Source organism: Pavona decussata, unplaced genomic scaffold (assembly GCF_977016875.1).
Source record: "Pavona decussata unplaced genomic scaffold, jaPavDecu1.1 SCAFFOLD_234, whole genome shotgun sequence".
Classification (NCBI taxonomy): domain Eukaryota; kingdom Metazoa; phylum Cnidaria; class Anthozoa; order Scleractinia; family Agariciidae; genus Pavona; species Pavona decussata.
The window spans coordinates 1,619,977-1,647,860 of NW_028145639.1; the positions used below are offsets into that span (position 1 = coordinate 1,619,977).

The 27,884-nt window shown below is 39.5% G+C and overlaps 3 protein-coding genes and 1 pseudogene across 4 annotated transcripts in view; 3 read left to right on the forward strand and 1 right to left on the reverse strand.

The window, feature by feature from the left end:
- The first annotated feature begins 1,608 nt into the window (after window positions 1-1,608).
- Window positions 1,609-17,053, forward strand: LOC146458071 (BAR/IMD domain-containing adapter protein 2-like). The gene is made up of 17 exons (XM_085091304.1): window positions 1,609-1,878; window positions 1,958-2,030; window positions 2,131-2,220; window positions 4,927-4,988; window positions 8,499-8,570; window positions 8,895-8,939; window positions 9,503-9,595; window positions 11,162-11,227; window positions 12,324-12,410; window positions 12,529-12,603; window positions 12,908-12,960; window positions 13,817-13,880; window positions 14,135-14,205; window positions 14,584-14,637; window positions 15,054-15,253; window positions 15,951-16,098; window positions 16,310-17,053. Exons 1-17 carry the CDS (start codon window positions 1,807-1,809, stop codon window positions 16,374-16,376), a joined length of 1,392 nt encoding a protein of 463 aa, XP_084947430.1. The 5' UTR covers window positions 1,609-1,806; the 3' UTR covers window positions 16,377-17,053.
- Window positions 17,054-19,803: 2,750 nt separating this feature from the next.
- The window catches only part of LOC146458072 (uncharacterized), a 37,784-nt gene continuing 29,703 nt past the window's right edge, over window positions 19,804-27,884 (forward strand). The window contains exon 1 of the mRNA XM_085091302.1: window positions 19,804-20,026. Within this exon, the coding sequence (XP_084947428.1) occupies window positions 19,934-20,026 (93 nt within the window). The 5' untranslated portion in view covers window positions 19,804-19,933. The remainder of the gene's footprint in view (window positions 20,027-27,884) is intronic.
- Window positions 21,161-27,884, forward strand: part of LOC146458073 (uncharacterized) — a 49,512-nt pseudogene continuing 42,788 nt past the window's right edge. The window contains exon 1 of the transcript XR_014858332.1: window positions 21,161-21,246. The product of XR_014858332.1 is annotated as an uncharacterized LOC146458073 (transcript). The remainder of the gene's footprint in view (window positions 21,247-27,884) is intronic.
- On the reverse strand, window positions 21,956-27,855 carry LOC146458074 (uncharacterized). Its single transcript, XM_085091307.1, has one exon. The coding sequence runs from the start codon at window positions 27,620-27,622 to the stop codon at window positions 22,400-22,402; it is 5,223 nt and encodes a 1,740-aa protein (XP_084947433.1). The 5' UTR covers window positions 27,623-27,855; the 3' UTR covers window positions 21,956-22,399.

Below are 27,884 nucleotides of genomic sequence, written 5' to 3' on the forward strand. Positions count from 1 at the left end.
ATATTTTTTTCTAAGTGCGTGAGAGGCGGAATTCTGTAAATCGTGCAATCTGATTGGTTCCGGCATCGGGCGGTATTTTTCCATTTTGTCCATAAACCCGAACGGATTTGTTGTAAGACCAAGGCCCTGTTTTCTTGCGGAAAAAATGTTATTCACTTGCCTAGGTTTGTACGTATTGGGGAAAACTGTGTGCTCCGTATTAAGTACGACCCTTGGCCGGTGAATAACATATGTTTGGCTGCACATGGAGCTGGCGGTCTTGCGTTTTGCTAAAATCCGTACTGTTTTACTTAAAATGCTTAAAATACAGGTCATTTCAATGGTTAAATTATTGAAACTTTATCTCGGAAATGGCCGGAATTAGCATTTCCGAGGATTGAAAATTTACTGGGTGGGGGCGGGGAATGCATCCAGAGCCCCCTAGCGATGCACGCCGAAATGGTCTAGCTACGCCCCTGGCAGACTTTGGTTGTTTCGGTACTTTTCGTCAATATCTCAAGAAAAATAAAACAAGCCATGCAACTTTCTCTTTTGTGTACAAAGATCTTCTATACGAGTTCTGATTGGTCCATTATACTGCCTCAATATATCTTTCATGATTGGCCACAGTAATTACTTGGTTTTACGAGACCTATTCCAAAACCGCTCCAAGAAGAAATTTTATGTTGACTTTTATGCTACGTCATGATATTGTTTTCACTTGAAGAAGGAGGTGTCTGCATATACTTCAATAACGTAAATCTCTTTTGTAAGACGGTGTGAAGAAAGATCATAAGATATTCAAAGAGCTAAAAACGCGAAGTTGGCTAACCATCAGACTCTAAAACTGACCCAGGAAGCCAGGTTGCCAGCTCTATTTCTCCAATAGAGACAGTAAGTGAAAATTAAAAACGTATACCAGCACTAGAAAGAGCACTTTTACTATAGTAACCCTGCAAAGTTTCAGCATATCAGGTTTGATATCACCTGAGAAAATGAAAGTTGGAAATTGAAAAATTTACAGACGTTTGTATGTCTGGGGGTATGACGTATACCCCTAGTCATACAAACGTCTGTCAATTTGTGAAATTTCATCTTTAGTTACATTTCCTAAGCTGATATAACACCTAATATGCTGAAACTTTGCAAGGTTACTAAAGTAAAGGTGCTCTTTCCAGTGCTGGTATCAGTTTTGCATTCAGTTCAATTTTAACTCATTCAAATCTGTTGCTGCCATTTTGGAGAACGCACGAGAAACAAAGGAACAGACTGACCCTGGGTCACCTGAAAAGAACTGAAAATAAACATATTAAAATCTGGAGCAGCGCTTGCTTCATTTGTTTTCATACAAAAGACAGTTCATCATTGCAATTCTGGCAGATGATTGAAATCCGTCAAGTCTCGTGCTCTGAGTCAGGTGGGAGTCTTAATTAAGTCAAACGGTTGAACGAATGCCGTTCCAATTCTTTTGATAACGGATGCTTACTGTTATGTAAAAGATGTAGAGGAAGCATTAACATTTTTATTGCGGGCGTCAAATAAACCTTGCATTGTTTTTTTCAATCGTCAATTTTTTTTACTATTTTAAGCCCGCAAATCCTTAAGAAAATTTTAATTGTACGGCTTTATTTGGAGGCCAAGTTTTGTCTAAACAAACCGGTGTAATTAGACACTGCGCAGAATAATTTATAAAGTAGGCAATAACTGGAGCTGCTGACCGCTTGAAAAGCGAGTACCAAGAGCCTTCAGTACCGGCCGGCCCAACAGCTGGTTTCAACATACCGGGGGACGATTTGTCATGAAAATTCGGCAGGACAGATCGCGAAAATGAATGTTCTGAAAGATTTAGAGGCTAAAACAGAACAGCAGCTCCACAACATCACCATATTGACGTACCAGGTAACGTAAACTTCGCTTTCATTTGCTTTGCTAAATTTCAAGGCGTGATGGCTGTGTCCAATTTTGGTGTCGTCCACAGAATATCATCGACCTTTCTCCGGTGTTGAAGGAGCTTGCTTTAAACGCAAAAAATTACCTCAAATCATTGCAAAGTAAGTAAAATTTCTTGGTTTAAAGCTGTCGTTTATTCTGTCCTAAAACGAAAGCTTTAAAAGCTCAGTACATTTTACATATCACTCTGCTATATTTCAGATGTCCGGCAAGCGGCGAGTTCATTTCACGACTCGCTCGCCAAGATTTCTCAAATGGCGTTGTCTTCGAAAGGAACTGCCCACAATCTTGGTAAGCTGAAATTTCAGTACTTTTCAATTAGAAGCACTAAAATATGCCTTGGTTTAAACTTAACATCACTGTGTACAATCGATAATCATAATTTCTTTGATTTGTTTAAATATACAACTTAGGAACGGACGGGGGTGCAATTTTGAAAAGCATCCTATTAAAGTGTGTGACACTCCTGGTATAAATTACAGTAAAGAGTGTTTTAACGCTTGAGTAGTCGACCTTGGAAAAAGCGTGGCGCAAAAATTATAAATGCAGTTGTAACATTATAATCGCAAATGCACCCGGTGCGAAAATAATTCAAACTCTTACGCTGAATAATTGTTTAGAGATCTATGTAGTTTATAAGTGAACGTAATCGTGTAATCATATCTTCTCATATAAGTTATGTAAGCGTGGAGCGTTTAATGAGGATTTTAGGATTTATCCAAATGTTTTTGTAACAGAAGGAAGTTTTTTTAGCCGCTGTTGTGCTGTTCAATTTGACTTAAACGAACCGTAAAAACAAAGAACCTTTAGAAACTTAGTAATTAGTATTGCTGCTTATAATTTAAAGTGCATGAATTCAGAAAGAATGTGAACTTAGACTAAATATACATTGTGGTTGTACTAAAGGCCTGATTGAGACACCGCTCGCTCCAATCCCGGGTCCAAAAGTGTGCCGAGCCTGATTGATGAATTAAGTCAGGCAAAAGAGCAGCACGGGTCTGAATCAATATGGTACAGCTGTAACTTAATTTTAAAATTTGGTGCAGGAAACATAATTAAGTTCAACAGGGTCACTCTGGCGATATAACAAACATTTTATACCAATGTTTTATGTCACAAGTGTGAACAATGCAATGGGAAAATCCAAATCTGGATTTTGCAATCCATTTTGGGGGAAGTATCCGAAAATGGACTTCCATCGCTCGGAAGGATTCTGTAGATTAATCCAAATCTGGATTTCTAGAACTTGAGATATGTTTTTTTGGAAATCCGAAAATGGATTTAGTAAATTTCTGATAAATAGTGGTGTGAATCAAAATTTTAGGCGCACGCATCTGTTACATTGTTTAACATCAGTTCTCCTTTCGAGCAACATTTTACTGCAAGCTTCATTGAAAGCACCCATTATAAGTGAAAACCCTTCATTTTAATCGCTGTACTCACTGCTCTTTTTTGTTTGGCCGGTGGGATTGTGGATTAAAAGGTAATCATCTTTTAATTTGTTTCTCCACAAAACGGCAAAGGACTTCAGTATTTATCAGGAGAAGTGGTATGGTTTAAAACCTGTAGTCTGTTAAATCCCTTGCCAAACAAATTTCCATGCGAAGATCATGGATTTTCTTGAATATTAAAACACCTAACATAGTGAATGACGTAGCAGAAACATACTGATATAAGCATTACAACCTCAGGAAAAACTAATGTGTTCTTTATGTTGTTATCTTCATTTCCTCTTGTTGTTATGTGGTTCTGTCACTTGTGCTTGAGAACCAAGCTTCATACTACACTGGAGCATCCCAAAGGCATGCACTGTTAAGAGACATAATGAATTGTAAAAGTCATTATTTGGCCTGAATTTGCACCCATTTGCATCCACTGAGTTATTAGTTATGATAACTTTACAGAAGGCTCGGACTTTTATGTGTGTTAAGTTGTGGCTTTGCATATGCAGGGGCCTGTTTCTTGAAAGTCCGGATAATTAACGGGCCCATAAAGCTGTTGTTTACATTCAAGATCAAGGTTTCAATAGTTTTGCAGATAATATGATAAAACTATCAGTTAACAAAACAAAATGGACTGGTTTGTTAGCTAGGATCTGCGCTTTTATTCTTTGGATTTTGATTTAAATGTTTGATTTCGGGCCTGGTAACTTACCAGGACTTTTGAGAAACGGGCCCCAGGTGTACGTAAAATGGTTAGCAACTTTTGAATTTCATGCAAGTTGTATAACTGTATTGAAGATAGAAATTTATTTTCCAAAAAGACATAAACACACGTTTGTGTGGTTATGTCGTGTCATAAGGGGGAACTTGCTTGTGCATGGCCATGGTTTCATTAAAAATTTGATCATTGTATAATGCAATTCCAGGGATTTGATTGGCTTAGAGGCCATGGTATATGAGCCATAATACCATGCCCGAGAAAAGGCAACCGTTAAATTGTTGTCTGGTTTTTCTTGCAATTGAAGACGAATTCAGCAAGATCTAGCAATATTTCTTGGTGGTTAATTTGATAAAACAATCATTCTACTCACAGTTGTTGGATATTCAATGATTATAGCCAACTCATTAAACGATAATAATTATGTAGCCAAACTAGTGAACCCTATTGATATCTTTGTTACATCAGCATTTTAGTTCTTTGAATATCTCATGATCTTTCTTCATACTGCATTGATCTTGATGTTGTTGAAGACTGGCTACATTGTATTAGCTGGACTGCCATTGTGTAGTGGTGGCAAAGTGCTTTCAATAGTTTTTTTTGAAAAGTCATGGAGACCTGTGTGAGCAAATCATTAATACGGTTGTAATTCAGTCCTGAAGATTGCTGAAAACTGAGGGATCAAAACAACATGCAACTCATAATCAAGTTGTCAACTGATCAACGGCTAACTTTTGTGCATATGTCACTGTTGTTGTTGTTGTTGTTTCCATATTTCAGTAAAGTAGTAGTTCTACCTATTAATAAATAAAATATTTCTTGTTTTGTTGTGTTTAGGAGATGCCATTGGTGACTTGGCAACTGTTAGCAAAGACATGGAAACGAGACATGTTTCTGTGGTATGTAAAATGAGTGGTGGGAGAGAGAACTAATGTTAGTAAAAACTTAATATAAAATAATGGAGTTTGCTAATGACAGGTGCAAACAGCGACTTGAAGAGGTCATATCTACTACTATATGAGAATTATCTTCATTTGAAATTTTTTTTAAATTAGCACTTCTTCCTTCCCCATTAGTGAGGGGAACTTTCAAGTCTGTCGATGAAAGCCTGAATCCTTGTGTGACCATTTGCAAGAAAGCTCTAAAAGCTTTTGACCATAAAAACACTTTCTTGTGGGTCTGTTTACACAAGGTGGCTTCATTTGTTTGAGTTTGCAGTTGAAAATCGTATTGGGATAAAGTTAAAGTTAATGTAACAACTGAATTGCACCTTATTATGTGGTGCAATTTGGAGGATGAGGGCCTGGTAGCCCCCATCTATCAATTAACTCTTATGGGTATTTGCAGTCCCAATGCGTATGGTTTTTAAAGCCATTTTGGTCTGAAATGGGGTAAACATGTAGAGATTTAAACCATTCAGTTTAGTTTAGTTCAGTTCAGTTCAGTTTATTGTTTTGCCATAAGCTGTACAAGAGCAAAAAAAAAACCAAATTATTTAAACACTAATGGCGAGGAAGCCCAAGGGAAGCCACCGGGCTTATAAGGATGGTCTCCCCCAGTTAAGTAATCGGAACAAAGTATTATAGTTACACATGGGACCAAAATCAATGTCAGAGCTACAGTAAATCTTAAAATATGTTATCTAGTCATATTCATCATACAGTAGTTGGGCTAAAAGAAGCCATTTTGGTCTGAAAACAGGTATGGATTTTATAGAAGTGGGTATGGGTTCTAGAAAGCAGGTCTGAAATTACACATTTCAGTCTAAAATTATAGAGTTAGGGTTTTGAGAACTGAGCTGCAGATCTCGCAGGATTGTGCTGAACCAGACTAGAAGGATGGACTAACTTTTGACTCTGTGGATCATGAGATCCTAATTAAACTATTGACTTCTAATTATATCTATTGAGAGGTGCTTTCATATGGTCACAGGCATTTATTTTACATCTAATTTCTTTTAGGTATATAAAACTGTCCAAAAAATTAATCACGTTCTAGCTAATTAAACTCGTGAACATGTACCAATGATGATTTGATGAGATTAAGTTGTAATCCTTTGTACCACAATGTACAATACAGATCTTTATGAAAATGTTCTCTGATCTGTGTCATAACCAAAGCTTTAGAATAACTAAACTGATAAATTTTAATAACCTGTAAAACAATACGCATCAAGATCAATTTTGAGAAACATGGCTTAATACAAAGTTATTTTATTGGGTGAGTCAGATATCCTGTTGATTATCTTCAGGGCATGAATAAATATTTATTATTAAAGCATCTGCAATGTCAACAGAACAAATATTTTGTGTACAGAAACACAAACAGTTATGCCTTAATGAAAAAAAATTCAAGCAAGACTTGATTTTTCTTTTAAGCAAGTGGCAGTTTTAAAAGCAAACATTTGAGGTCGTTGGTTGCAAATTAAATAAACATTTTTCACCGCATTGAAGTGTGACCTGTAGATCAAAGAAAAACCGTGAGATTAAACAAATTTCTGTCTTCTCTATGTGCGATTTTTGTTCCTTTTGGAGCCATGCCAGTGAAATTGAGAAAACAGTCATTACTGATAACCATAATTTTGAGAAAAGCATTTAATTTTCTGCTTTTGGTTCTACAATTTTTAACACTGTCTAGCAACTATTTTTTTTTTCATTTTATTTCACAACTTACTAGTGTCCATGCTACATGTCTACAGTAATGTTGACTTGAAAATCTTGAAATATTGCAACACCCTGTGTGTGATCTTTCTTATGCAGCCATTTTCTTTGGAATTTCCGGGGGGCTCTAGGCTCAGGGTCTTGGATGTCATTGGATTAATCTGTTTCTTCAAAATGATCTGAAAAATTTGCGGAGTTATACTTTATTTTGTCTTGTATTTGGAGAATAACGCGTCTGGTCAAGATGACTGGCCTTGCAGGGATTTCTCTTCAAATTTAATTCTGACCAGGCCAGCACTGTCTGTTGACTGGCCATTATTTTCAGCTAGCTCAGAGCTAGCAAATTTTTTCATGGGTTGAGTAAGTGGGGTGTGACCAGAAACTGACTGATGCATATTGTAAGCAGCAGCTGCTATTAAATCACCTTTTACAAACTGATCTCCAGTCAGGGGACCTGTTCATGTTGAATTTTTCTATTATAAAAATGTGTTTGAGTGTGAATACATGACTGTTTGTGTAAGGGACCATTTTTGTATCCTCTCTATTAAACTGGAACTATCTGGTACTGGACACTTAAGGGGTAGGGGCAGGGGCAAGGGGAGGAATCTTTATATATCTTATTCAATGGTTTTACATATAATACGCGTAGCTCTGAAAAATACGAGCAATGAGCAAGATGTCCAATTATGTAAAACCATCAAATAAGAGATTTATCATTCCACTACAAAAAAATGTTGTTATTTTCGCTTTTCTTTTATAGAAAGAGTGTTGAAATTCACCCGGCATTATGTATCTGTCCATCAGTTTCTGCACGTGCGAATGACGTAAACAACACAGAAAGCCAGTGAAATGTCTTTGTCCATAATCGCTCTGTTGTAAACCGGTCAAACCGGGACACTACTGACAGTGTATTCCGGTCTTATATTTTGCGCATTCTCCTGACCTTATTTGGGGAAATGACATAATAGTGGAATTAATAATTAACAATTATTCCACTTGTGTGCGTTAGATGTGAGATGATAGATAGCCAGCAGGCGTGTAGAGTTGAGTTGGCTATAATCATCTCATATCCAACAAGCGTGAGTGGAAGAATTGTTTTATTAAAAACAATCACAAGTAATGTTACTAGATCTTGCTAATTTTGCTTTGCAAGACATAAAACAACCAGAAGACAATTTAATGGTCTCTATTTCTTGAGCATGGCTGCTAAGCCAATCAAATCCCTGAAATTGCATGATACAATGATCCAGTTTTTAATAATTTTTTTATATATTCCCGTGGAAGACCCTCCATTGTAGGTCACATGTACATTGTAGATCCTGTTCAATGTTGACAATACAGTGGAACCCCTATTTAACGATCGTCGATCTAACGATATTCCCGATTTAATGATCAACATTCTGTGCCTCGGCAACAGTTATTTATAAATCAGGAGTTCGTTTACAACGATATCCCGATTTAACAATATGATTTTGCTGTCCCCTTGCCAGATCGTTAAATCAAGGTTCCACTGTATGAAAGTGGTCTTCTTGTGGTAAATGATGCTTGTGGTAGTTGATATTTTTAACTTTTGATATGTCTTTTGTTGATTAAATAAAGATTATTATTATTATTATTATTATTATTATTATTATTATTATTATTATTATTATTATTATTATTATTATTATTATTATTATTAAGCAATCAATCAATTAATTAAAATGCAGTGCTTATCACAAATGCTGACATTTAAATAATCATTTTTAGATGAAGTATCTTCAGAATGACTTAATAACTCCTTTGGAGCGACTTGCTGAGTCAGATGTCTTGTATGTGAAGGTATGCTGTGTTGTGTTTCATTTAAGTTGCTTGTACACCGATATCATTTGTGCTTGGTTAATTATTACATCTGCTAGCTGTTGACTAATTTTTAAACCAGTATAACAATTTTATGACAGTGGGTTTTAAATGAAGGCTTGTTATGATGGCACACAAACTTAGTTAATAATTAATTGTACAGCGTAACTACTGTCAGGACACGTATCTAATTATGCATCTTGGTTACTTTCTTCAAAGGCTACTTTATGACATGTGGATGATGCACCACATACAAAATCCCTGCTGAATTTGTAATATTTTGATTAATTTTTCTTTTTTCTTTAGTCATTTCAGAAGAACTATGGTCAAGAAAACAAATCTAAAGTTGAGGTTAGTTAATTTGTTTTCTTTGTATACATTGTATACAAAGTTGGAATGCCCAACTTTGACCAATTAGTAAAACTAATTATTTTTAATTGGAGAATTCTTCTTGTATATATTTATGAATATATTTGTTATTTTTGTTGTCTATTATTATTTTATTATTTTTTTGTCAATGAATAGACAGTATTATTAATTTTTTTCTTTGCATATTTTTGTACAAAAACAGTCCCCCAAAGCACATTTATATAGCTAATCATGTGGAAGTACTATACTAGCCTGTGAGCAAGCTCTCTTTTAGGTCAGCCGCGGAAGCACACCAATCCAGAGAGTTTGCTCGCAGGCTAGCACTTGTCTATACGTGAAGGTAATAGAGAGATTAATTAAGACATTCTTGTCTATGTACTCGCTTTTTCAAGAAAACATAAACGTGAATCTCGCATTTGCTGTTTGCCATAAACATGTTTCTTTTTATCTCTCTAATCTCATCAATTTAGTCAGTGAGCCAAGTAGCACTTAAAAGACTATCACAATGATTTCTTTTTTTGCTCCATAATTTTGCTACTTTTCAGTTGGTGGAAAAGGCTAAAGGTGAGCTTCTGAAGGTCAGGAAAAAAAGTCAAAGAAAAAAGCCGACAGAAAAGTATGAAGATAAGGAAAAACAGGTAAAATGAGTTACTGGTCACAAGAAAATTAAGGCAAAATATTAAATCATGAAATCTTCTTGTTTTTTGCTGCTAAATAAATATACTGTAAAGTTCCGAAAGTAATGACCCTCCGAAAGTAACAACCCCCCGAAAGTAATGTTGAAACTTTGTGACTTCTAATAAATCCCGAAAATAGCGAGCCCCCGAAAGTAGCAAGTCCCCCCAAAAGTACATGTAGCAAGACTAAGGTTAACTTTTTTAAAATTGCGTTATACACATATCGAATACCTTAAGTTTACTGTTTTCCAATCCATAGTCAAATTTTTAATGTACAATACTGATATCTTTTTTGTGTGTGACACTGATTGACCATGATAAGGGACTTCACAAGAAAGGAAAGCCTTAAGCCATCATTCGTCCTTGACATCAGTTCACAGCTGATGGCGTAATGTGAAAACTAAACTGTTTTAATTTCATATTAACAACATCTGGAACATTTTTTCAAATTAATATAATTGAAAACTCTACATACTGCAGTATAAAACGCATTGATGTGTCATGGACTAAAAGCACTAAGTCAGAGTCAGAGAAGAATTTGGTTTCCTCTACATCGATTCATTCATCCAGTAGTCCAGTAGACCATCGATGTTTATTTCACTGTCCTTGCTACCAGAAATGGGCAGTGCAATACCACATTTCACAAATGAACGGATAGCTGCATGTCTTTCAGCCGATGTGAAATCTCTTGCCATGCCATGCCCGCCCATTTCGTGAAAAGCAGACGCCGATCACAGGCGCTTACTTTTCCACTCATAAATAGCTCTGGATTTGCAATCAAGTGTTTCGTAGTGAGTCTGTCAACACTCTTCTTAATTCCGCATTGAATGCAACATCAAGTGGTTGAATCTTGCTTGTTGCGCCTGGAGGTGCAAGCCCCATTGTCGTCTGGCACTCTTGTGTCAGAACAGAATGGTCTTTATTCTGTCTGTCGTTTGAGGTCTGTGCGAATCATATTTTTCATTTCGGAAAAAAAGAGCTAGCGCTAGCTTTGTTTCATGGTTTTTGTTCCCCGAAAATAACGACCCCCCAAAAGTAACGAGCCCCGAAGGCTGCTAATTCTGAAAGTAATGAGGGTCGCTGCTATCGGAACTTTACGGTAGTGTAGATGAACATGCAGTTGTCATAAGGTTTATACACATGTAAGTCTCCTGCGTAACAAAAACAATAATTATTACCAACAGGAACAACCTTTTCTATTACTTTTGTTTGGAATGGACACAATATTTAAAACAGTCCTGCAGTTCCCTAGTCCTGGTGTGTATTGATCCAATATATGGTCTCCAATCTCCATGGAGTTATATATTGTGGGAATGTAACCTGTAAAAAATAAGAACCTATCAAAAGTTTGTTTATTTTTTATGTAATTTCCTTCAAGAAAGTCAAACACAACTTTCCAATAATTTCATTGCAGTTATTAAAATGAATAATAATTATTTATCTTGCTGCCTTCCTGATGTGGTCTCCATCTATGTTATAATCGACTGTTTCCTGATCCATACTTCCTCCCTTCCTTTCTTTATGCAGTGTGAGGAACAAGTGGAATTGTACCAAAAGGAACTCCATGAATTCAGACTTACGAGTTGCCGAAAGGTAGTCAAGAATAATGCATTGTTTATTTAAAGTATACTTAATTAAAAAGAGATGCATCTTTATCCTGTTTGCATACTTGCAAGACTTGTGATTTTCAAATTCTGGGTTTCCATTTAATAAATGCAATTTAGTGCCATTGATTACATCAATGTTACATTTTTCTTTTCATTTCAAACTTGATGTCATCCCTTAAGGTCACCGTATACCTTCAGAGGTGTCTCACGTCCAAGCAATGTAGCGCGTCCAGTTAAACTGTAGATACCTAAACCCCTACATCAAATTAAAGCTTATAGAGTTGGCTATCAAATCATACCAAGAATTTAGAAATAATAAAAATGAATTGTTGACTTTTTTCACTACCTCTAAATGCGAGTGTCCGAATCACCTGTTGAAAGCTACGAGTCAAAGCGAATTTTGTTTTTCGCTTATTTTATTTATTCCTCAGTTTCTGGACCCAAAGCACTAAAAAAAAAAGTGTCTGCATTTTGCCATATTCAATAGCAGTGAGAATTTACAGATTGAAATAGGATAAAAAGTATATGGAGTGATCGTACAAAAATCACTCTTGGAGAAAACAAAATTATTTCAAAAGAAAAAATTGGCAGACATGTTTTTGTTGTTTATATGTTAAACTAGCTACTGTCCTTTGAGTTTTAGCTCTTTAAAGTGTCTCCTCCAAGTGAAAAAATTGTTTCGAAAAACAGCGTTAAAAATTCGGCAATCCATTTTATTTCAAAATTCTTGGTATAGTTTGATAACCAGCTCCATAAGCTTTAATTAAGGGTTCAGGCATCTACAGTTTAAACTGGACGTGCTGCATCGCTTGGATGCGAGACACCTCTAAAGGTATACAGTAACCTTAACATTCTGCTACTAGTGTATTACTGCTAGGGTGGACTTTGGCAAAGGGCTGCAACCTTCACAGATCTCCTAACTTCTTCTTTCAGATAGATGAGCATTGGTCTGAAATACTTAGTTTCTAAATTGTCCTTTTTCCATTTCTTTCTGCAAGACTTAAAATTAATGTGAAAAGTTTCCTGTAAAAGTTATTCATGCATCAATCCTTAATTAGCTTGTCTGTTTTTCATTTTACAAGGCAATGTCTGAAGAAAGAAAGAGATATTGTTTTGTTTTGGACAGAACAAGTATTGTAGCTAAAAGTACTATGGAATTCTCTGAACATGTAAGTATTATTTTGACCATTAGATTCACATGGATTATAATTTAATTTTGTAAACAGCTCTAATTTGAGCTGAAATGAACTTTTTGAAGATCTGAAAATGCATATTTTTGTTTTTCAGAATTCACAAATTTTGAGGGAGAAATTACCGGTCTGGCTCTCTCACATTAAAAGAAAAGGCGACCCAGATGCCCAGGTAAAGATTGGCCAAGTTTCCCAAGCCTCCCAAGTTTTCACATTGTAGCACAGTTTTTTGTTACACTGTATGTAACTTGTTGTCATCATCATCACCACCATTATCTTTCTCCACATTGGAGGGTCTACATGTTTAAGTCACTTTGTAATCATGTCATTATTAAAACAAATCTGAGATAAAGGAATCTACATGCACAATAGGCTTTGGACGTCTATAATATATCTATTTATGGAATTTTGATATTGTGCACCAGCAAAAGCCTACTGACATTCTTTCCTGAAATTTACTCAAATTTACTTGGCAGCTTAATGGTTCAATAATGAATGCAGAGATTGGAAATTTGGGAACAAGTGATAGGTAAGTCTTTGGCTTGTGTGTCCATGAGTTATCCACAATGTGCAATTAATGACTAAAGCCCCATTCACAAACATGTTTAATTAAATCAGGTTTAACAAAATGAAAATTTGTAACAGAAAGCTGAACCATTGGCTTTGACATAGGATTCAAGTAAACTTTAACTTATGCTTTCATTTGTGCTAAATCTATAGTCGACAAAAACCTGAAAGCAGCTTTTATGAAGGAAAAAATTTTAAACTGTGTTTTACTAAACAGCTTTTAAACGTGTTTAAGCCTTGGTGTGAATGGGGCATTAGATTAGTTTGACATTTTTTTAAGTTGTTTGTTTGTTTATTCAGTTGATTGATGGACTTGTTTTGGAAATGTCAGTATTATTAAGTAATAATTATGTGCATTAAAAGTGCTGACTGTTTGGTAACCTAAGCAGGAGTCCTGTGTCATGGCAGTTACCTAGGTAGATTGAAGGGGACTCCTCATTGCCCTACAACAGTTGAATGCACACGTACATATACATGTTGTTGCAGTCACCCCACGGTGGTGAGGGTACTCCCCAATATACACTACAGAGGTTTGTATGGCACCAGAGGGTATCAAATGGGTTTTTAGTTGTTTTGGTCATAAATAGGTTGTAGATTTTAACCATTGTGGTCTAAAAATGGGTATGAGGTAATAAGAGGCCAGTGAATGGTTTGGAAAAGGGAACCAGAAAATTACTTATCCGGTAATATTGTGATCTGAAAAAGGGTTAGGGTTTGGAGAACCGAGCACCACTACCAAAAATTCTGAGAAGTACCCCCTCCCCCCATTAAATTACATGTAATTATTTTCAATTGTTGATCTTACTTTTAATTGACAGACTGAAGCTGATGGCAAAGTTTGCCCACACGGCAGTTGAGCCATCACAGCTTAGTTTTAAAGAGGTGTGTGTTTATTTTGTTAGCACCATGTTGGAAAAATAGTTTTCATTTTTTTTAAATTATATTTTATTTTTTTAGTGTTAGTATTTACAAGAAACAGTAACAGTAAACTATACAAAGTACGTATAAACAGCAGTGTTTTACAAGATATTATGAAGATATCATAAAAAATAGTTTTCATAGGAATAACAAAGCAACTGAAGATATAGTTAAATAAGATTGTATTTCCCTCTGATTGATGTGTGATCTGCTTATAGGGGGATCTAATACAACCCATCAGTGAAGTTGTGTCAGGATGGCAGTATGGAGAAAACTTGAAGACTACAAAGTATGTACATGCATGCCTCTATAACGTCAACATTTTTTCCCTTGAGACTGAAGTTGCTCCAGACAATCTCTATTTATTTTGGTATAGACTGGCGAAACTTAGTTGAGTATTTAGTTCTTGAGCAAAATGATGAAAAATAAACCAGATATTAGCCAGTAATCACTTTTGTTTAGAATGTAAGTGACCTAGTACACAAAAGAGGTACAAGTTCTTGACTGATTTCTTCTGTTGACGAACTCAAATCAGTGCATGGAGCCAAGAAGTACAACTTGCCCCACTTAGATCTATCTTATAGTTAAGTAAAATCATTGATTTGTTCCTTTGATTTTCTTCTCACATAATCATGCTTGGATCTAATGGTCTTGTTGTCTTCATCAGGTCTGGATGGTTTCCAGCTGCTTATACTGAGCAGGTTCTTGCAGTCATGACTGGGTGAGTTTCTAATCATGTGCTGAGCAATGTACAGTATGTTTGTATTCTCATATATCTCTACACATTTCAGACTTCAAATGCATAGAAGTCATGAGTCTGACAGATCACAGATCCACTCAAGAGACTAAGGATTGATGAGAAATTTTTTTGTGTAGGAGCGTTGCGTGACGAGCCTCAAAACGGCTGCGTAGGAGACTAACATGTTCCTTGATCAGTCTTATTTTCTGTTTTGTTGCCTCACTAGTAGCTTGCAGGCATGTAATGTCCCTTTCTAAATTATTTATCAAAATATTCATCTGGTGATCCTAAATTAGTCAGAATTTGACTCCCACCAATACATGTACCATTTAAAATATTTTTATTCGTTGTGAATTTGATTTACTATTAACGCATACCTTCGCTTTCCTTTATTGTAGTCCCACTGTCAGTCACACACTGCCGGCAGGCGGAGTGCATCCTCGCCCCATTCTGGAGACAAACAGTAGCCATAAGTTGTTGAAGCGGTATTCTAGTGCTGGTCCGGAGAACTTACATTTACCTCCTCCAGACTATGCCGACTTGGACGGCAAAGATGATCATGAGCAGACACCCTCTACAGATGCTACTGGGTCATCAGGTTTGGAGGTGTTCTTGTTTCATTTTCACGAACATGTATATACAGTGAAACCCCACTTAATACAGACACTCGTTGTTACAGACAGTTTTCTTAGTCCTGCTCCAAACATTTCCTTAAAATGAACTGGCTTAATGAGGTCACCCCTTAAACAGATCGACACTTTTTCTGGTCCCAACGGTGTTTGTTATAACAGGGTTTGACTGTACTAAAATAATGTGCTAAGTTCTGTCATGTCTCACTGGTTTCCTGTTTGAATTCTTGGAAGTTGAAGTCTAAAAATATTTAGAGCTGCCAACAACAGTTGTTTCTAATAAGCACAGTGCAACAGGAAACTATATTAAAATAATAGAGGCCCATTTTCCTGATCATCCTGTGGTGCAATAATTATATGTTAGTGCAAAATAGTTATAGTGCTCTTGGGAAGTGCAAGAATCCTCCGGGGGGTCTTTGGTATCTAAGGTGACTTGTTGACACCTGGTCGAGGATGGGGACACCACTGGCATTTATGCTATAAACAGTTACCAATAAGAATAAATAATTATTGTTCTTATTTAACATTGATTGCATAGAAAATCAGCGGTTATCATAAATTTACAGTGTAGTTTGTGATCCACATGCGGCTGCTAATTTCACATTTGAGATAGCAGGATCGAGGAGTATCTTTTCTCTGAAGACTGAGTTTGTTTTTTTTTCTCAGGTAGCCTACCCAGTACACCAGTCTCCACTACAGCATCTGTTACACCAGCAATGAATGCAAAAAGAACCTTGCCGATGGTTCCACCACCGCCCCCTCCACCACTCCCTCCCATACTTTTACAGGAGAAAAGAGATGCTAACAAAACAAAGTGAGTTACCTGTGTACTATGTTAAATTTACTTCTGCTGAGAATAATAAATTATTCATTGAGTGGCACTGGCAATTACTAGGAAAAAGGAAATCGAGTGCTCTTTATAATATCATAGTGTTGCATAAAAATCCATGTGTCCCATAGCTATTGCTTTTGCCATAACATAATGTTATATTTCGTCTGTATTTTTTATTTTGCTTCTCTTTTAGTGATAGTACTGTGGCAGAGTCAAATGGCATGGTCAACAATAGCTCATCTGACGTCAGTCGCCTGTAACTATGATTCAGAGAAGAGCCTAGACAGAGGATACTTTGTTGCAGTAGTAAATCAGAAGACCATGTCAAATATCGCATTGTGTTGTATCAACCAGAGAGCATTTTCACATTATATGTGAAAGAATAACTGAACCCTTTCACCCCTAATCAAATCAACCTAATAAACAACAAATTCTCTTTTCTTGTCCCCATACTTTTCTCATAAAAGTACTGGGGATAAGTTGGTAAAATATCAAGAAATTCACCTTGGGTGATCAAATCCTTAATTCTCATGACCTCAGGGGTTGAATATGAATTGATATTACAAGGAGATCACTGTTAGGGCTTAAAGGGTAAGGTTGCACAATCCTTTTAAATTTTAATAGTGCTGAACATTGTTGACTAAGCAATCATACAGCTAAAAATTAATTGCTTGTGTGTACATATTACATGATTTCAACTTCTTAAAATATTTAATTTGGCTAATTTATTGATCTGTGTAATATACAAGCATTCTGACTAACATTATTTTAAATGAAGCAAGCTAATATATTGTAGGGAGAAACTATTTTTGTGAGCTGTAAATTATTATGAAGATATTAGCAGAAATGTGGAAAGTTAGATGAAAAACAAATGAGTCATGCTGCGGTCACCAGATAACTCCAACAGGAGCATAACTATTGAAGCATCAGGAATGATTGTATGTCTTTTCATATTTTTTTATTGCTTCAGTATGATCAACTCTAATCTGAGATTTAAGTGTCTTTAGTAGTCAATTTCAGTGATCTCGTGACGTCAAGGGAATTTTCCTTTTATTCAACCGTTTTTTAATACTGTGAAGAAAAGACAAGTAAATTAAAACTGATTTAAAATTCCAAATTTATGCTCCGCTGAAAATAAGCTTTTGCAACCCCCCTCCCCCCGCCAAACCCAAATAGAAAACATCTTTGATACAAGCATCCTATGGACTGAACGAAATAGCCGTCGTAGATAAAGTCCTACTTTGATTCGAGTTTAATTGCTAGTCAATAAAGATTCTTCCAAAAGATTTTTGTCCCCCAGTTTTTACTTAGACGTTTCTCAACCTTTCGCTTGAAATTAGCCTTTAAAAGCATTTTCAACGAGCGAGATGAAAACCTCGTTCGACTTTTAGTAATGGTTAGCGTTAATCGACTTTCAAAACAACTTTAACTGAAACGGAAACCCTTCTCATACATAAAAATAAAAGATACGGCCTTTCTTTTACGTCAAAAGATAACAAACGACTGTTCTACCTTGGTATTTTAACGGCAAGTGCAATCTTTTCTCTTTAATTTTCTGCCAAAAATGTTTGCCTATTTTCTTTGATTGGTACCCTTTTGAGCGGTTTCCTTTAGCTAGCGACCATTTCAAATGCTTAAGGTGTCGTTCATACCTGCGTCTGTTCTCGGGCACGGAAACTAGTCTGAACAGCTTTGTTTTGGTAAACAGGATTTTGTAAGTTGCCGCGCCTTCTCTCCCTGTCTCCCGACATTACATCAAGCCAAATGGAGGGCGCTAAAATGACGAAAGAGGAAACTATTGCTCCTTGGGCACCAAGGAATCTGAACAACGGCCTTCTCAGGGCCCTGGCACATCTATTGGAGTCTGAAAAGGGCCTAAGATGCTCAATTCCTCTACTCTTTCGCATACCACGAGGGCAAACTAAAGGCACCCCTTTCAGGGGCAAGGCCTCGCTTACTGCGGCACACACTCCACCATTCTCCCTTCCCTTCCCCCTCCCCAGACTGTGACGTTCGACGCGCACGAGTGGCGTAATGACTTGCCGTGCCGTGAGGAAGTCTAGAAATAGTCGGCGTTCGAAATCTTTCTCGTGTCGCCGATATACACAGACAAAAAAAATGAATGACGCCCGCAAAGCAAAACGCGTAATTTTGGTTTGTTTAGCATTGTGGTCGTGCATTTGTTTTCTACAGAAATTTGCGTTGCATAGTCCTTGTCAAAAAATCGTGCCAATCCGCACACTAACGCCTTCATACGAAAATAGCAACAAGACGCTTTAATTTCAAAACAAAGGTCGCTTGTGAAAACAATACTTCGCCTCTTGAAATAAAAATTAGCGGAGGATTTCTTGTTTAAGGGCGATGCCTACTAATACAGAGGTTTTTTTTGCGCATTTTATGACTATGCGGGAAAAGCAGACCTTAGCAAGGGATATTGAAATACATAAAGAAGGGTAACGACGCATTTTTCAGAGATTAATTAGGCAACAATTATTCTAAAAAGCAGTAAATACGAAGCAATCTAAGGTTTAAGGTAAACTTTCTTATCTCAGAAAAATGCATTGTTATCCCAAGTTTTCTTTTTGGATACCACGACCACTTGCTATGTTCTGCTTTCTCCGCGTACGGTGGTTTTGAACCGCGCAAAAATATCCCTGTATTAGTAGGCACCACCCATAGGAAACCCGAGTATCTCGAGATGCAATAGCCCGGCCTTTTCACGGTAGCATGTATGTGAGGCAATTTCGGGCTATTTTGTAGTTTTAGCCCGAAATTGCCTCGCATCCACGTTGGATAACATTGTAATGCAAATGAGAAAAATCAATGAGAATGATATATTATTCTAGAAAGTGACACAGGCATACTCGGAAAAAACAAATCCGAGTGCTCCTATCAGGAGTCGAACCTAAGACCTTCCGATTACTAGTTCGGATGCTGTACCACTGAGGTACAGGAGACTCGTGGGAGCTAAGGCCATTAAACTAGGTTCATGGGACAAACATCCTGCATACTGCTAGGATTTGAATGTCGAACGTGTGGTAAATGAAATAAATGTGATGGTATATTTTCAGCCTGGTAAATGAATTATTAATGAATGATGTAATATATCAAACACGAAACACAGTGTTTCATCACATATCAAACACCGAGAAGAGAGTTGAAAATACGACGCGTAGCGGAGTATTTTAGACGAACTTCGAGGTTTTTGATATTGTGATGAAACACTGTGACGAGTGTTTGATATAACTTCTCAAACAAACTGATTTTGAACGAGAAATTAAGGATGCAAAAACGAGGAGTTTTTCATCAGATACTCTTTGAAGTATTACATGTATTCCAGAAAGTGACACAGGCATACTCGGAAAAAAGAAATCCGTGTGCTCTTATCAGGAGTCGAACCTTCCGATTACTAGTTCGGATGCTCTACCACTTAGCTACAGGAGACTCGTGGTAGTTAAACTAGTGAAAAGGGCTATTCGTTCCCAAAGCCCGCGTTACCTTTATCAAGCGGAACAGGCACACAAGGGTTCCCATACATGACGCACCTTCCCATAAGGGTAACGCGGGCTCTGGGAACGAGATTGCTCGAGATGCGCAGAGCATATGCGCAGTAACAAAAGTAGGTGAGCCAGATGTTTATGTAAGCGAGCACGTTCCTACCTTATACCTTTGCTGTTCTGTATCGGACCCACAGTAGCATAAAACGATCCGCAACTCATACTGATCTAAACTGAGTTAGACTGATACTGTCTTCGGATTTCAGGAACATTGCTCTTCAACTACATTAGCCTGCGAGTTGGGAGGCTACTATTACTTCATGTTCCTTCTTTGCTGCGCAGACCACAACAGAAAATTTCTCTGTTTCACAACTGGATCTCTTGCTTGCCTGCCATTCAAGGGCCCATTCAAGGTACAGTAAGATAAGTGTATTTCGCCTTAAACCTTCAATAGTATCAATCAGCTCCCCATAACTCCGTTCATCAGTAAAGAAACGTGTTCATTTATACAAAGCTAAGGAAGTCGCACATACTTAATTCTTCAATTGTAATATAAGCTTATCTGAAATTTAATATCTTATAAGCTTACCGGTAAGATGGTTCTGATGGTTCCTCAAAGTTAGAATGATCAAAAATTGCTTGCGTTGGGATCTTTGTCAGTTTGATCACAGGGTTAATTTAAAGTTTCATTTAACTCCATCTTGAGCATCTATCATTGTTTGTAACGTGCAGTACCGGACAGAAGAAACCTAACAGAGAACGCTGCGCTGAACGTGTTCTCAAAGCGTTCTGCTTTGCGTTCCCTAAGCGTTTCCCTAGTTTTCCCTAAAGCGTTCCCCAAGCGTTCCAGTTGAAAATGGAATGCTAGAGAGAATGCGGTCAGCTAATTATTTTCAGGAACAAGATTTAACGGTGTATTTAGTAGTCAATGTCAGTGATCTCGTGACGTCAAGGGAATTATCCTTAAATATTCAACCATCTTTTAAGCAAAGACTCAAAGACAAATAAATTGAAACTTATTTAAAATCCGCTGAAAATAAGCTTTTGCAAACCCCCTCCCCCCGCCACCAAACCCCAGTATAACGGTATAACTTTAAGTAGCGTAACACACCGGAATAGGAAAAACAACATCACGCTATCTTTGTGACTCAAACTATTCCATTAGCTAGGATAACTTTACAAATCTGCGAAACATACAATGGGAGTAAACGAGGCCACATGAAGCTGGAGCATCCAGCGAAAATGTCATTAGGGGCAACACACTTACGTCATCATGCTCTGGAAAATCACACAATTCTTTATTCAGTCGATGATCCTAGCCAGTTTACCCATAAACGCAGAAAATAATCCTCGTGCCCGGACTGTATTAAGTTCTCTTCTTCAAACATCTGATTTAAACAACTTTGAGGCTTGAGTAACATTTTCATAACAATAAGGGGTAGAAAAACTTTGCGGGTCATTGCGCATTTTTGACCTTGTGGTTATTTTTGTGAAAATAGACGCAGAATAAATATCCTTAGGGGAACAGATTACTTTCATTTTCGATTCTCATCACGTCTCACAAACAAACACGTTAGACTGACTAATTCCTTTGCTTTCTGGCGTCATTTCTTCCTCAAGAAACCTACCAACAGTAAGTATATGACGTTCGCCTCTAGTTTCGCTAGCTGTGATTTCATTCAATAACAAAACAAGAAAACTTCGTCAAACAGACCGGTAGGAGGGGTATCTGACGAAAACGTCGGTGGGGTGATGTCACTGAATCGCTCAAAACAAAAACGTTTGATTTTGTCTATTACAAGTGATCGAATACGTTGAATTACTTGTGACGCTGCATCAAGCGTTGTGGTGTCCAAAGCAATACGATCTCTGAGACTGTAAATTGTGAATCCAAATCATACCCGGCAACTTCCTTACCAAAAGGCGCGCCGCAATTTTGTGGCAAATAAGACAGACCCCCCCCCCCCCACCTCCTCCCCCGGAAAAAAAAAGAGTCGAAAAGAAAAGCGATGCAAAACAGCAGATAAAGGCAGTTGGTGCAAATTTCGCTTCTATTCTCGTTCTAATCCGACTGACATCTAAAACTGTAGAAAATAGTTTTTGTAAACGACGGCCACTCCACTTTATCATCGATTTCTTGGCCGTTCTTCGCTTCCCGCCGCCTGCCCGTCATTTGTGGCAGTTTGCAAGGAGCATGGAGACCAACGAGTTCCTGCTAAGCTTAAAGGGATTAATAGCAAGGCGCGGGAGGCCAAGTACGATCTACTCAGACAACGGTAGTACTTTCATTGGAGCAGCAGCATGGATGAAACAAGTGACGAACGACGAGAGGCTTTGTTGCGAATGCCTTAAGTCAGTATCAGCCAGTGTTCGCAAACTTCACGATTTAATATCCTTGAATTATTACAGCACAATTTCTCACTCTAGTAACTGGTCTCAAATCTCAAGTCTCTAGTAAAATTACATTGTTTATCTGATCCTTTTGTATGTACCCACGCGCGACACACCCCTAGCGACAATTGATATGATACAAATAACTCGATTCTATTGTCTTATCAAAATACCGGAAACGGAAGTCACATAACACAATCACTGTCACACAATATTGCTGAAATATCGCAACACACTACCCTATTTGTTTCCGTCACGGAAGCAAATACAGTTCGAGTAAAGTTCCTAATTTCTTTCGTTAAAACCTTATATTCTGAAATCAATGTTCAAATCATAAAATCAATGTTCCTCTCTTTAACGGTCTAAACAAAACAGTATTCGTGTAAACAAAGTTTCTAGTCGTCTTGGTCACGTTCAGCAATCTCTTGGACTCGTAGTCTAGCTGCAACTGCAGCATCTCGCCTTGGTCTGAACACGGTCGCTTCAGCATTCAAAGGAGGTCTCTCTGCTTCTTGAGACCTGTCACAGGACAGCTCTAGCGGGTACAACGGCTGTACAGCTCGCTCCAGATGGTTCCTCCCCGCGCGCAGCTTCACAGCTCTTACGACGCCATCAGGACCTGTTATGAGCTCCTCCACAATTCCAAGTTTCCACTTATTTCTATCCTTGTTTTCATCTTTGATGATGCACACATCTCCTTTCTTAACTCCACAAGGGACGTCTTTATGCTTTAGGGCGTGACGTTCTCGCAGCCCACGAGTCCACCTGTTCCACATCGCGTCTTTGCACTTCCTCAGGTATTTCGCTCGCTGTCTGAGTTGCTGGTCTTCTTCGTGATATGGCTCCCTTTCAGGTAGAATATTTGGCTGGGTGTAGAGCATTGAGTTTGGTGTTAAGACTGGCAACTGCGCGTCTTCTTCGACGTAGGACAGTGGACGGCCGTTCAACGCTATCTCCACATCCAGTAGGACTTCTTTCAATTCGTCAAAGGTTAGGTAGGCGTTTCCGATAGTTTTCCTCATAGCTACCTTGACCAGCCCCACCATGCGCTCAAACTGGCCTCCCCACCAGGGAGCTCGGCTTAAATTGAACTTCCATGCGATCTGGTGTCGTGCTAGGTAATCGTTAAGCCTCTCGTCGTTCGTCACTTGTTTCATCCATGCTGCTGCTCCAATGAAAGTACTACCGTTGTCTGAGTAGATCGTACTTGGCCTCCCGCGCCTTGCTATTAATCCCTTTAAGCTTAGCAGGAACTCGTTGGTCTCCATGCTCCTTGCAAGGTCTAGATACAGTGCTCTGGTCAAACTGCAGGCGTACAGGATAAGGTAGGCCTTCCCTTCGCGCTTGTCTGTGGCTTTAAACTTGATTGGCCCAGCATAGTCAACCCCCACAACTTGAAAGGGAGATGATCCTTCGGTTCGATCTCGCGGCAGTAGTCCAGGGCGTGGTACTGCAAGGGCTGTTGCCTGGAATCGTTTACATCCTGGACATCCTTTCACGATGCGCTTCACTAGTCGCCTTAGGCGCGGGACCCAGTGCTCTTCTCGTACCTTAGCCATTGTCAACTGCGTCCCGCCGTGTAGAGTAGATTCATGAGCTTCTTCTACAAATTTCTCGGTGTAGACTGCTGTATCTGGGAGATACACGGGATAGACGCCTTGTATCCTTCCCCGACATTCAAGGAGATTCTCGTCGTTTAGCTGCAGGTTGAGCTGCAGGCGATCTCTTTCGTAGTTCTCCGATTTCGCGCCTTCCAGCTGTGCTCTCTTCTCCCAGAATCTTCTTTGATTGTTCAGTTCTTCAGTGGTCAGTGGTCCCGCTTTCCTCTCACGGGGTGGACTCCTTGAGTTACGGACAAATCTCGCGACCCATCCGCTGATACGCAGCACGCGCCAGAACCCATACTTGTGTAGAACTGCATCAAGTTCATCTGCCTCATGGTCGGTAGCGAGCTTGAATATCTCTCGTACCGTCTTTGCTTCTACCAGAGTTTCGGCTGTCGCGGTTGTGGTTACATCAACTGGCCAAGCACTTGGGTCTGAGAGCCATTTCGGACCATGCCACCAGAGGTCGTCGTCTTGTGCTACATGGCCTCCACGACTCCCTAGGTCAGCTGGATTCTCTTTAGTGGGCACGTATCGCCACGTGATCCAATTCTTCTCTTGAATCCTTTGCACCCGGTTGTACACAAATTGCTTGTATTCGCCTTCTCCTCTAATCCAGTGGAGCGCAACTGTACTGTCCGACCAACAGTAAACTTCTTCAACTGGGTAACCTTCCAGAGTTTCTCTTACGTTAGTGGCCAGATTTGCTGCCATGTGGCCGGCGACCAACTCCAGGCGCGGTATGGTAAGGCCCTGTTTGGCCAAACGAGCTTTAGCAGCGACAATGCCTTGTGTGATGCCAGAGGGTTGAGATACGACAGTAAACGCTCCTGCTGCTACGCCCTGTCCACTTGCATCTCCAAAGACATGTATAGATATGCTGTTGATTGGTTCCTGGTACTTGACCAGCGCCCTCTCGAATGTGACTCTCTCTGGTAATCTCGATTCCCATTTGGCCCACTTCGTAGCAATGTCAGGAGGCAGCTTCTCGTCCCACCCGACCTTAAGGTTGCAGGCGTCTCGGTAAAGTAACTTTCCACATAGCGTGAGGGGGGACGCTACTCCGAGTGGATCGTAAATCCTGGCTACCTTGGCTAGAATTCCTCTCTTAGTGTTGTCGGCTTTCTCAGCAGGCACAGCGACACTTAGCACATCTCTTCGTTTGTCCCACTTCAGCCCGAGTATCGCTCCACCTCCTCCTTCTGGTGTTCCCAGCTGTTGCTTAGCAAACGTTTGTTCTCCGGCATTCTGTTCCGTTTCAGCGGATTCTAGCTCAGGCACGTTAGAATGCCACTTGTGCAGTTCAAAGGCAGCGTCAGCGAAAATCTCTGTGGCTGCCGTCTTGTTTTCTCTGGCCTTGGCAATTGAGGTTCCCCCACTGATTAGATCATCGACGTATAGGTTCTTCTTTATTTCGCTCACGATATCAGGACGCTTCTCGCTCCATGTGTCCAAGTGTTGGTCAATTACTCCCGCTAACAGGAAGGGTGAAGGGGCCAATCCGAACAGCGCTCTTGTAAAACGCAGTGTCTCAACTTCTTTCTTCTCTATGTCCTTCAACCAGTGAAACCTGAGCGCATCTCTTTCTTCAGATTTGATTCGAACTTGCAAGAAGGCCTTCTTGATGTCTCCAGTAACAGCAACTGGGTTGAATCGTCCACGAACTAACACGCTCCAAAGTTTGTTCTGCAGTGGCGGACCGGTGTTTAGGCATTCATTAAGTGATGGCGCGCCGTTCCAGGCCCGTGCGGAGGCATCGTATACAATTCTCAGCTTCGTACTTTCTGCTGTCTCACGCACGACGCCCTTGTGCGGAATATAGAACTCTCTTCCTTCAACAGTGTTTGGGGCGCGCTCAACTATCCCTAGTGCTAACTGCTCCTGGATCACTGCGTTGTAATCGTTGAGGGTGTTGGTCTTTTCCAGTTTCCGTACAAGGCTAGCCAGTCTGCGTAGGCTCCCGTCTTTGTTGGTTGGCAAGGGAGGGTGGTCTCCTTTCCATGGGAGGCCGGTTTCGTACCACCCTTCTTCACTCCTTCGCAGCTGCTCCTTGAATTCATCATAAACCACGCTCTGATCCCCTGAAGGTGAGTCTGCCAACCCGAGAACATCCAATTTGCAGAGATCTTCATAGTCGACTCTTGACGTTTGTGTGAGGAGCATACTGGTAGTGTCCACTTCTTTGCCCGGCGAGGTGATGGTCCACCCCAACTTAGTGTAATTCGCTACGGGATCCCATTCTCCTCCTACTCGCTGAAGTTCGGTAGTACTGATTCTGGGGCACTCACTGTTCCCTAGGATGAGGTGCACGGGTAGGCGGGGTCTCTCATCGTTGTCATCCATTGACACGCCCTTTAGGTGAGGGTGTTTCTCTACGAGCTTCTTGTACCGAGGGTTGTCTATCAGCATGAGGTGGGGTTTCTCTACTTTAGTGACTTCTGCTTCCATCTCAAAGTTTCCCTTCACTGAGTTAAGTTTGATGCGATAGACTTCCATCACTCGACTGGTCGCGCCCAGCATCATCTCAATCTTGCGCAGCCCAGAATGATGCGGTTTCGCTCTAATTCTATCGAGAAGTGCAGCCGAAGCGTAAGAACTTCCTGCTCCTGAATCTAAAAGTGCACGACATTTAATTCCTGCGACTTCCACAACAACCACTGGGTACACAACAGGACCATCGCCGATTTGCGTAGCTGTCATGGAGTTGTCTGTGTTTCCTCTGTCACAGATGGAGGTGTGGTGTCTTCTTTTGCAAAATAAACACGTCTTCTTGCTTCTGCATTCCGACACCCTGTGATCATCACCAGCACAGTTAAAGCAGAGGCGCTTTCTCAGAAAGAACTTTCTTCTCTCGTTTGGATCAGGAACTTTGGTGCATTCGTGTGGCTTGTGATCAGTGCTGTCGCAATAAACACATCCACTGGCACGAGGAGGGCGCGCGTCATCTAATTGGGTGTTGAAAGCATTGGAGTCACGCCAGGGCTTGTCACTTGATCTCATTGTACACACAGGATTTCGTTCTGTCCATCCTTGCAAAGCGTAAACAAACTTCGGGAAATCCCACTCTTTCCAGTTTTCGTCCATTCGGACCAAATCGCCTCGAATCCCTGGTAGTTTGTCGATTGACATGCGAACATAACCATTAACTTCTCTTAGTTTGCCCAGTGTCTCGAGAGCTTGAACATTGAAGGAGAGCGCTTCATAAAATTGATTGATTTTCGCTGGGTTTGCGCCGCTGATTACTGGTAACCCCATTATGTTCTGGACGTATCCATTTACTATCTCTGACATTTTCCCATACTTGTCCTTAAGAATGTTCTTGGCCCGTTCATACCCCTCGCTTGAGAATGGGAGGCCATCTATCCCCGCTCTTACTTTAGGCTCTAGCAGATCCTTAAGATAAGCGAATTTCGTCACCGCCGCCATGTTGCTGCATTTATCGATTTCTGCTTCGTAAATGTTCCAAAAACGGAGCCAATCTGTATGAGTACCGTTGAACTTAGTGATAGTTAGCTTAGGTAATTTCGTGCGCACTCCCTCGCTGGGGGCGGGGCTGGCTTTAGCTTCGCTCTTTGTTGTGTAATTCTTCTTTGCTTCTTCAATTTTCTGTTCATACTCCAGTTTTTGTTCTAGTTGCGCGCGTTCAAATCGCAGCTGCTCTTCGCGATCCCTCGCCTTAATCTCCTTCTCGCTCTCTTGTGTTTTAGTGTCTTGTTCTAATTTTAAGCTAGCCAAGCGCTCATTAATATAAGTTACACGAGTGTCAACTTCGCCGATTTGCTTCTCAATTTCGTCGCTCCAGTCTCCGATATTTTCTTCTGAATCACTAGATTTGAACATCTCTTCGACTACTTGTAGCTTTAAAGCGTCGATCTGGTCAGCGATAGAACTAAGCGCCTCCCGATGGCGTTTGATAGTTTGTACATTTCCCGTTCCAAGGACGCTCTCCGATTTACCCAATGTAAACAACAGAAGGTTACGTTTACCTTTTAAGTCTTCTTTTAGTTTCTCCATTTCCAGACGAGTCCCGTCGGAGGTGCCACTGTGTTGCGAATGCCTTAAGTCAGTATCAGCCAGTGTTCGCAAACTTCACGATTTAATATCCTTGAATTATTACAGCACAATTTCCCACTCTAGTAACTAGTCTCAAATCTCAAGTCTCTAGTAAAATTACATTGTTTATCTGATCCTTTTGTATGTACCCACGCGCGACACACCCCTAGCGACAATTGATATGATACAAATAACTCGATTCTATTGTCTTATCAAAATACCG

Bases quoted from the DNA above. Each gene is read 5' to 3' on its own strand.
- LOC146458071 (XM_085091304.1), top strand. From the start codon at position 1,807: ATGAATGTTCTGAAAGATTTAGAGGCTAAAACAGAACAGCAGCTCCAC. The intron at 9,596-11,161 runs GTAAAATGAGTT...TTCTTTATGCAG, and splicing joins ATGAAGATAAGGAAAAACAG to TGTGAGGAACAAGTGGAATT. The intron at 13,881-14,134 runs GTGTGTGTTTAT...ATCTGCTTATAG, and splicing joins CACAGCTTAGTTTTAAAGAG to GGGGATCTAATACAACCCAT.
- LOC146458074 (XM_085091307.1), bottom strand. From the start codon at position 27,622: ATGGAGAAACTAAAAGAAGACTTAAAAGGTAAACGTAACCTTCTGTTG.